General features: G+C 44.0%; 1 protein-coding gene across 1 annotated transcript in view; it reads right to left on the reverse strand.

The window, feature by feature from the left end:
• The window catches only part of CEP350 (centrosomal protein 350), a 411,134-nt gene extending 403,456 nt beyond the window's left edge, over nucleotides 1–7,678 (reverse strand). Inside the window, exons 1-2 of the mRNA XM_030208006.1 lie at nucleotides 7,570–7,678; nucleotides 765–850 (exon numbers count right to left, since the gene is read on the reverse strand). Coding sequence (XP_030063866.1) covers nucleotides 765–837 — 73 coding nt within the window. The 5' untranslated portion in view covers nucleotides 838–850; nucleotides 7,570–7,678. The remainder of the gene's footprint in view (nucleotides 1–764; nucleotides 851–7,569) is intronic.
• Nucleotides 7,679–10,817: the final 3,139 nt, after the last annotated feature.

The following is a 10,817-nucleotide window of genomic DNA, read 5'->3' on the forward strand; positions in this document are numbered from 1 at the left end:
CAGGGCCTCAAAAGTGCTGTTCCTTAAGTATCATAGTGCTAAAGCACAATGGCTATAAATTCGCACTACATTAAAGACTTCTTGATTTCACACAATAATATGTTGTACTTGCGCTGAACAATATAACTCAGATGGCATCTTCTGAAGCCATGTATCATATTTATTAAAACAAACTGAAAGGGATCTTATGTGTACTCACAGAACTAGAAGCCAACTGAATTTCAGTTCTGAGTCCAAAACCGGTCCAAAATTGATTTGAGTTTCAGCCGAAAATGCCAAGGCATTTTGGCTGAAACTTGCCTACCCAATCCCCATTGCCTCTGCCACACATAGCCTCCCTTCCCCTCACTCCTGCCTATACTGGCTCCAGTCCCAAGATGGCCGACAAGACCTTCACAGGCAGTCTTGCGATGGTCAGGGCAAGAGTGACTGTGAATCACTCTTGTCCCAGTTAGGTCACTAGACCACCTTAGGTAGGCTTGAGGGGGAGGGGAGACTATGTGCGGTGGCAGCAAGGGGAAGGAATGGAGACTGGTTTTGTGCAGTGGCAGTGGGGGGGGGCGGGGGGGGGGGGCAGGGCCTGGCCAGTTTCTTTTCGGCTTTGGTTTCTACCAAAACCGAGCAACCAATTTTGGTTGTGGATTCAGTTTTGTCAGAAACTGAAGATCCTGGGTTCAGTTGGGCTCTACACAGAACACATTTCACCTTTAAAACAGAAAGCTGGATAAAATTATGCAGCTGAAACCATCTAATGGATCCCTTACCTTGAAAGGTATCCTTGCTCTGTGAGTGCATCTGTGTTACGGAAGGTCCCTCCTTAGACTGGCCACTCCGCATTCTGGCAATTCACCTACAAGTAGTATATGCAAAAATATCATTCTCAAAACTAAATGAGCATCAAAATAAAACTCCTTCCCTTAGATAAAGCCTATAATGTACTCCTTGCATTTTGAACCTGGCAGAAAGCTTCAGCCAGGAAGGCAGAACTGAGTGAATCATGTACTGAAGCAACATGCTGTACTCTCTGGGAGACATTTACTTACAGTTTGCACTAACACTACTACCACATTATCTGGTAGAGAGTTCATTTTATTCCAATGAGTCCTTTAGCAAATAATGTGCAATAATGGCATTAGCATACTCTGTTAGTAAATGCCCCCTCTATGTAAACTTGCATTTAGAGTCCTTTTCAATGAACTGAGAGAAAAGGCAATAAAGTAGAATCCAGATACCTGGAAGTGCGGCCAGTCTAACATAACAATTCACTTTAAATGTATTACCCTGGATACTATCTATGAGAAGCTAGTTCTTTCTTTCACTTCACTTTCTGTTCTCCTCCAACCTCTGCCCCTCCCCCCCCCCCAAAAAAAAAAAAACGTTTCCAGCATAAGTACAAAATTCAATGAGCAGCTCAATCATTCTCACCCAATCTCTCTTTCACTACTCCATCACATATCAGTTGGCATGCCCAAATGGTGATCAGGGAAATGGTAAAATTTAAGAGGAAAAGAGGTACAAGGAAGTATCCTTTCTACTCGATACAATTTAAGTATCCACACAAACAAAATTGTTTCATTTTCTTAATCAGTTGAGGAAAAAAATCAGATTTCCTTTTCTATTCCCACCATACTCCACTTGCCCTCAAACTCTTTGACCATTTTTTTTTTTGACAAACAAGCATGCGGGCACTGTTATGTAACTAGATACTGGTATGAAGCCTACTGGTAATAAACAAGCAGATCAACACACTCCACCTATTTCCCCTAGCCCATCCCCATTCATATCTCACACACCCAGTGGCTCTCTCTCTCGGTACTTCTCCATAAAACTGAATTCCACATCAGACATACAAGACACTTGAATTTCAATTTATTCCAGTACAATTGAAAACTCACAGATACTGGATTTAAGAAACAAGAGTCCTTGTTTAATTTTTGCACACATGGTGTCCAGAAAAAACAAGACCCCCCCCCCCCCCCAACATTTTTACAAATAACCCCCCAAAAAATCCTACTGTGGCAGAAACTACTGACTAAAATTAGAGACATTTCTGTGTACTTTGTCAACAATTGTTTAAACACAAATAATGATCAGCAGGCACTGAGCCATAGCGGCTACTGACATGCTTACCTGTGCTAAGGTTCTCTGCCCACTTTACGTCTGCAAGCTGAGATCTGAAGGAACAGTCAATTCTCAACCATTCTTGCCTTGCCAGCACCAAATTCAAGATAGCATTTTGTCACCTGGTGCCATTTTCAATTTCAGTGTTAGTGGGCCTGGAACAGCTATTGGGCATGAATTCTGTTCCTGATGATCTTGCCTTCAGGTAAGTAGGGGAACCTAACTTTTGGTAAGTTGTGTGAGGCTGTGGTTCTATTTTGGAAGGGAAGAAGGAAGGGGCCAGTAGGAGACTAGTTTTGAATATTAAGAATACAAAATATGCCATGCTGGGTCAGACCAAAGTAAGAGGCTTTCAGAAATGTATTTATTATACACGGTATCCAGAAAAAATAGGACCCCTTACATAGTTTAAAAATACTTTGCAAATGTTTAAACATTTAGTATGACCTTTGAAAATATATTAGTATAATGGATTGTTCCCCCTTAGGTACAGTACAATCTCGATTATCGGACCTAAATGAGACAGACCTGTTGCCGGATTACTGAAAAGTTGGATAATACAGAAAACACTCAAGCAATGCATAAATAAAGGGATAGAGTTCCCAATTTTCAAAAATTGTTCTAAAACAAAGATTTTTAATAGAAAACAATTGTGATGAAATCACCGGGGGGGGGGGGGGGGGGGTTGGATAGGCCAGATTACTGACGTTGGATAATCAAGACTGTTCTGTATTTAGGTTCAAATTGTCCTCCTTCAAACTTGGAATTCACAAAATCTTCGACGCCACTGTGCTGTTGAGCTCTTTATTCATGAAACCCCAGAATTCACTGAGCCAACGGTTCAGTGGCATTGAAGACTATGAATGTGTCAAGGTTGAAGGAGGACACTTTGAACACAAATTATGAATTATCTAAAGAAAAAAACCCATTATACTAATGTATTTTCAAAGATCATACTAAATGTTTAAACAATTGCAAAGTATTTTGAAACTATATAAGGGGTCCCATTTTTTCCAGACACCGTGGCATAATAAATACATTTCTGGAAGCCTCTTACTTTGGTCTGACCAACATGGCATATTCTGTATTCTTAATATTCAAAACTAGTACAAAGGCCATACTTCCCCTACAAAATAAAACCCCAGCCTCACACAACTTACGGCAAATTAGGTTCCCCTACTTACCTGAGGACAAGGCAAGATCATACCTAATACTCACCTCTCAACATAACAAGAACAAATTCACCACCATCAACACACCAAATCTAAACCTTCCAATCTCGGACACACTAAAAATTCTTGGAGTTACCATCGATCGACACCTAACACTTGAAAGTCACACGAAAAACACTACAAAGAAGATGTTCCACTCAATGTGGAAATTAAAAAGACCTTTCTTCCCAAGGACTGTTTTCTGTAACCTGGTACAATCAATGGTGCTCAGTCATCTAGACTACTGCAACGCACTCTACACCAGCTGCAAAGAGCAAATAATCAAGAAACTTCAGACAGCCCAGAACACTGCAGCTAGACTCATATTCGGTGAAACAAAATATGAAAGTGCCAAACCCCTAGAGAAAAAGTACACTGGCTCCCACTTAAGGAACGCATCACGTTCAAAATATGCTCCCTAGTTCACAAAATCATTCACAGAGATGCCCCAGCCTACATGTCAGACCTGATAGACTTACCACCCAGGAATGCTAAAAGATCATCCCGCACATTCCTTAATCTACACTTCCCCAACTGCAAAGGTCTAAAATACAAACTAATGCACGCATCAAACTTCACCTACTTGAGCACACAGTTATGGAATGCATTGCCGCGCAACTTAAAAACAATCTACGAACTAACTAACTTCCGCAAACTACTGAAGACATACCTCTTCAATAAAGCATACCACAAATGTCAACAAATGTGAACATACAAAACTCCTCCACATATATTCAGAACTGTCTTACAATATCTGCTTGTTATACTACTATCATGTTTTTTCATTATCATGTAACCCAAGATCCTTTTGTAACACCAAATGTCTATTTTCTAATATAATTCCACCATTCATGATATATTGTAAGCCACATTGAGCCTGCAAAGAGGTGGGAAAATGTGGGATACAAATGCAATAAATAAATCAATCATCAGAAACAGAATCCATGCCCAATAGCTTTGTTCCTGTCCCACCAATACTGAAATTGAAAATGGCACCAGGTGAGTGGTGTGATAGTGCCAAGTGACATACAGCTTCTTGAACTTAGTGCCAGCAAGGCAAGAATGGTGGAGCAGACTGTTCCTTCAAACCTCAGTTTGCAGAGGTAAGGTGCAGAGAACCTAAACACAGGAAATTTGGGTAGAGGACAGGTTGAATGTCAGTAGCCACTATGGCTCAGTGTGTGCTGGTCATTATTTGTGCACAAAGCACACTATTAATTTCTGTAGCACATGTGTATAGTGGCAGCCAGCACAAACTGCAACCAAGCTAGTTTTTTCATGTTTGATGCTCTGTCACAGAAGCCTCTATATTACTGCAAAAGCACTGGTCTCCATAATGCTGTGCTTTCATTCCCTTCAAATCTTAGAAAATGCTACAGCTCACTTTGTTTCAAAATCTCTGTTAACCCCACACGTTTGTGTTCTTGCTTCCTTGCACAAGCTGCCTCTGAAGTTCTGCTTTCAGTTCAGAATTCCCAGGTATAGTTTTAAGGGCATCCAAGATCATAATTGTGAGAGAAGTTAAAAAGGGAAGTTCTCTGCTCCTCCAACCTCTAGAAGATTTAGGGAAAGGCAAACTGGGCACATATTTTAAAGATACCCAAAATTCTGCAACACAATAATTATATTGTCAATATTGTATTTAGATACTGCCATTTGAGCCTCCTCGACTGGTCAAAATGAAATGGAAATCAAAAATTTCTGACTTTGCTATAGATCATCAAAATTAAGTCTCTTAGGTGCCTCAAATCACTCTCCTGTTTCAGACAAACAACCCTAAGGCTACCACTGTTATACTTCATGTTGCTTTCTGTACTAATTAAGGCTCTTCTTTGTTCTGAGACTCTACATTATTTGTTCCTTTTGTCTGTAACAAGCTTCCTGACTATACTCAAAAACAATGTTAAATTATCTACAAAAAAAAACAAAACACAGCTTTGTATGCAGCAACTATCAAAAGGGAACTAAGTTATTAGAAACTAAGACAAGAGTTACAAATAAAATAAATCATCATTATGTCACTATAAAAAGTAATTTTGTGCTCACTGAGGGAGCGATGCAGAATGCCTATCCGTGAATGTTAATGGCCGATTTATACTGAGTGAAGGTGCTACCTTGTGCGAAAGGTATGACCGCACACTGCATTAAAACAAAAGGTAATAAGGCCATTAAATATTTCTGACAATGTACAGAAGGAAACAGTGGCTTTTGTCATGTGGACAATGCAATAAAAGTTTTGCCAGCAGAGAAGATTTAGTTGCAAGGTTTTTTTTTCTTCTGCAACACAAAGTGCCTGCAGGTTTAAATGACTGACGAGAAGAGTCAGAACAAAAAACAAAAGTGTCAGCACACATTGGCGCCTTCTACTCTTTAAATATCAGCCTCACAAAAATTTAATGTGCAACAAATTTTTGTGAGGAGTACATTTGTGTGAAGAATGGGCGTCAATACATGCTGGCACTTTTGTTTTTGTTCCAAGATGCGACAAGAAGTCAGGAGGAGTGGCCTAGTGGTTAGGGTGGTGGACTTTGGTCCTGGGGAACTGAGGAACTGAGTTCAATTCCCACTTCAGGCACAGGCAGCTCCTTGTGACTCTGGGCAAGTCACTTAACCCTCCATTGCCCCATGTAAGCCGCATTGAGCCTGCCATGAGTGGGAAAGCGTGGGGTACAAATGTAACAAAAAAAAAAAAAAACTTTGTGTGCATGCATTTGACAGGCTTCCCCCCACCCCCACAATTTGCATACAAATTCTGTGCGCATAAAAATTGCCCACACTTATACACTATGGGCCCTGTTTACTAAGCAGCATTATAGGTGTGTTAACATTTCTAACAAGTGTTAACCATGTACATGCCTACAATATCCCTACAGGCGCCTACATGGTTAGCGTACGAGCTAAGTGTAGGTACACTAATGCACCTTAGTAAACAGGGCCCTTTGCTTGCTGCGTGCCACAGTATTAGGCTTAAGGTAGAAGCGGACATCCACAGGTGCCTCTACTTGCGGCTTTCTGCATCAGCCTCCGAGTATCGTTAACAGCTCCAGTGATCATCTCTCACTCTTTGCAAGTAACATAAAAAGACTAGGGGCTTGGAACAGTTCCATAAGAGGACAGACAAAAAAAAAAAATTCTCCAGGTTGAAAGCCATCCTTAAGGGAAAATATGACAGAAGCATTATATGCAGTCATGAAATCTAAGGAGACAGTAATAGGATGTTTTTTCAATGTCCAATGGGATTAAAAATATATATGGGGCACTTGAAGAAATTGCCCAACTAGCAGATTTGGAAAACAAACAAAACAAAATTTAAAAAGAAAAGGGTAACGGTAAAGGCACAAAGTATAAGTTGGTTCAAAGGGGTACAGGCAGAAGAACAGGGTAGGCCACCAGGTTCATGGACCCACCAACCTTTTTTTCCCCCCATTCAGAGTCAACAACAAACCAGCCTGAGATTGGCTTGTTTGGCCCTGCTCCAAAACAAAAAGGTATTCTACTGTCCCTGCAAAGGAGGAATACAAACTGTATGGCAGATATTATTGGCTATTTCATGTTAAAATAAAGGTCAGACTGCTAGTGATAACTTTAATTCAGCCAGAGCACCTCCTAGAATTTCTCCATTAACTATTATTTCTACGTGTTTAAGTGAATTAACACAGCATCCACACTACTCCGTAAAAGTTAAGTACGACTCGGGCACGTCATCCTGGATTCGGGTTCAATGAAGACTGTTAGACTGTGACACCAGGAAAGTGTGAGAGCAGCTCTGCAACTATACACATAAAATCTAAAAACATGCTGCTTGACATCAGTCAAATAATTCTTTGGTCTGATCCAGTTTGGCAGATCTTTGTTTCCTTACATCCTGGTGAAAACCTATCCCTAATAACTCTGTAAGAGAGCTCATTAGAGAACTAGAGACTGTGCAGATGTTTAAAATATATACTAGAAATACTGTACTTTATTATATATTTAATATACAACCATACTGTATTATCAGACAATATATGGAAAACTACATCAAAGCCCTATGAAAGAGTAGAAAAGTGATATATTCACTGCTGTGATATACCTAAACCAAAGATACTAAGTCACACGCATTTGACTGCCCTCATATAGGGACCAGGGACCAGGGACCAGGGACCCCCCCTCCCGCGGTCCGGCATATCGCCCTCTCTTCCCTGTCCGCGGTTCAGTACTTCTCCTTCATTCTCGAACTCCCCATCTCCCGTCGTACCTTCAAACTTATCTTTGAGGTTACCGGCACCAACAGCAATCTACTCAAGTTGCCTGGCACCCACCCCAATGCTTTCCCTCTCCGGCGTCCCGCTCCTTCTGACGCAACTCCTTTCCCTCCGCCGCGTCCCGCCCTGCCGGAAACAGGAAGTCACGTTGAGGGGGCGGAGTGAAGCGGAGGAAAGGAGTTGCGTCAGGACTCGGAGGCGGGATACCTGCTCGAGAAAAACGTTTTGGGAGGGACTGTTTGAAGTTGAAGGTAGCTTGAATGAATTGCTACTGCTGCCGGCGATCTCAAATATAAGTTTGAAGGTAGGGGACGTTGGGGGTAGGTTTGAGAAAGTGGAAGAGATACTAAACGGGGGTGGCGATTTGCTGTTCAGTGTTTGATTTTTCTGGTGTCTCATCACCGCACGGAGAAGTCGATACATCGGAATGGCTTCGACCTCGTTGACGTCCCCGTGTTGGGGTTGTCTGGGAGCTGCTTAGAGGAAGGGTGGAAGATGCAGGACCGGGTTTGTGCAGCGCTGCGTACGCCTTGTAGCTCTATAGAAATGCTAAATAGTAGTAGTAGTCATTGGAAATCTAAAGGATAGTGCTCCCATCCAGAGCCGCAGCTTGATAGGTGTTGCGTGTGTCACGTAAAGGGCACAACAATCCTTTGAACCAAGTTTACGCATGGTTGGCAGCTCAGTGGCGTAGCCAGACAACCAATTTTGGGTGGGCCTGAGCACAAAGTGGGTGGGCACAAAATTTTCTCTCTCCTCCCTCTCCCCCAGCACTTCCCCAACTCAAAATATAAATACTTTAGCTGATGAGGATCCCCAATGTCTGTCAGCTGGGGTCCTCCACTAGAGATGGCCAGAACTCTCCGCCAAGCCCAGCAGACAGCAGCAATTCCTCGAGTCACTGATGCCAGCACCCCATACATGCTTAGCTGTCAGTGGCTCCAGGATGCTGCCCTCATCTGCCAAGCTCGGTGGAAGGCAGTTCTGGCCAGCTTCGGAAGAGATCCCCAGCTGGTAGGGCTTGGGGATCCCCACTAGCTACAGCAAGGGTCAGGGCTGCTGTTAACAGGGTTGCCAGGTGGAAAATATTTTTCCAGCCTAAAGGAGCCCAAAACCCGCCCCTGACACCCCCGCCCCCGCGTCATCACCCCGCCCCCGCCGTCATCAACCCCGCCCCCGCTGTCATCGGCCCCGCCTCCCACGTCACTAACCCCGCCTCCCACGTCACTAACCCCGCCCAAAAACGTCACTAACCCCGCCCAAAAACGTCACTAACCCCGCCCACCGCGGCCGAAAAAGCCACCTAAAAAAACCGCCCGAAGCACAAAAACCAGCCCAAAAAACCGCAACCCGCCGCGGGCAAAAATTTCCCGCGGCGGGTCGCGGAAAACCGCCCACCTGGCAACACTGGCTGTTAACCATGCTGGTGACCAGGGCAGAAAATAAAGAAGCCCCTCCCCAATTCCCTCTCCTCTCCAATCTCTTCATCTGCCGTTACAGTCACACTGACAGACCCTCACAAATTACAGAACAAGGGATCACAAATTAGAAATAAAAATATGTACACAAAAGTGAACTGGGAACCTCAGCATACACTGCAACATTGGAGAAAAAAAAACAAAACAAAAGTGCATTTCCTTTTCTACTTACAATAAAAAGACATCCACTATGCACATTTCCCAAAGCTAACATATTCCATTTAAAACATTCAAAATAAAGTGATTTTTCTACCTTTATTGTCTGGACATTTTATTTTTCCATCATGTTGGTTCCAATTTCTCTTTCCCGCTTTCCTGTCTGTCTTCTGCTAATTCTTCAAACGGCTGTCCATTTGTCTTTTTTTCTCCTGTCATTTCATTTCCTCACTGCACCTGCCTCTGAAATATTGATCTTTCCTTTCTTTCTTTCTTTCTTTTCTGCTTCTGTACACTCAAATTTCATCCTCTTTCTAAATCTTTTCCTTCAGATATCTATCATATTTCCATTTCCTTTCACCCATTAGCTCTCCCATTCCCCATCTCTCTCCTTCCCAGCTTATCATTCCTTTCCATCTTCAATCTACGCACCATTACCATATTTCTACCTCTGTAATCACTGTTCTCTCATTTATTTCCTTGCCATCTCCACTCCCTGGGCCTCTCCCCCATGCTTTCCACCATTCCCAGTGTCTCCCTCCCTCCACCCTTCCAGCCCAGCATCTGTTCCCTCTTTCTCCCATCCTCACCCTCATAGCCTGATATCTCCCTATCCCTTTTACCACCAGCATCTTCGTCCCATCTCTCTCCACTCTCCTCCTCCATTGTTCAGCATTTTGCCCTTTCTCTTCCCTACCATCCATTGTCCATCTTCTCTCCCTGGATCCATCTTCCCTCTTTCTCCCCTCCCCCACTTGTGCATCTCTCCTTTCCTCTCCTCCACCTTCATGTCCAACTTTTCTCCCTCTCCCTGCCTTGAGCCCCTGGTCTAACATCTCACCCCCCCCCCCCCCCCCCGCCACGCAGCATCTCTCCATATTTCCTTCCCCTCACCTCAATGCCATGTTCAACATTTCCCCCTCTCTTCTCTCCCTCCTTTTCTTCCACTTCCATGTCCAACACTTTTTTTTCTCTCTGGTCCTTTACCACTCCTATGCAGCCTTTCCCTCCCTCTCCTCATCCCATCCCATCCCACCCCTATCCAACAATTCTCCCTCTCTTTCCCCTTGCAGCATCTCTCCATTCCTCCCCCCATATCGAACAATTATTCCTCCACCCCATCTAGCACTACCCTGTCTCACTCCCTACCCTCATCCCAAGTGCTCCTGCCTCTCCCTCTCTCCTTGATCCCTCAAGAAAACCTGCCAGCATGCTGTAGATTTATTTCTCTCCCTCCTTCCTCCCACCCACTGACATGCTGCACATTTTCCCCTCTCCCCCCTCCCACCCACTGACATGCTGCACATTTTCCCCTCTCCCCCCCACCCAGCCAACCGCTGCAGTTTTTGCTCTTTCCCACCTCCCAGCCACTCGTGACCCGCCAGCGCGCTGTAGGCCTTCTTTCCCCTCACTCCCCTTCCACCTCCATCCATCAGGCGGCGCCGCGATCCAACTCTGCAGCAGTGCAGCGGAGCCGACCTACGTGCCTCCTTCCTTCCGGCTGGCTTCACATTCTCCCGTCAGAACTCAACTCTCTGAAGAGGAGGCGGGGCCAGCGCCGCGGCGGAAGAAGCATATTTTGTAGCAGCGTGCGTGTGGAAGGCTCT

This window comes from Microcaecilia unicolor, chromosome 6 (genome assembly GCF_901765095.1).
Source record: "Microcaecilia unicolor chromosome 6, aMicUni1.1, whole genome shotgun sequence".
NCBI classification, from domain to species: domain Eukaryota; kingdom Metazoa; phylum Chordata; class Amphibia; order Gymnophiona; family Siphonopidae; genus Microcaecilia; species Microcaecilia unicolor.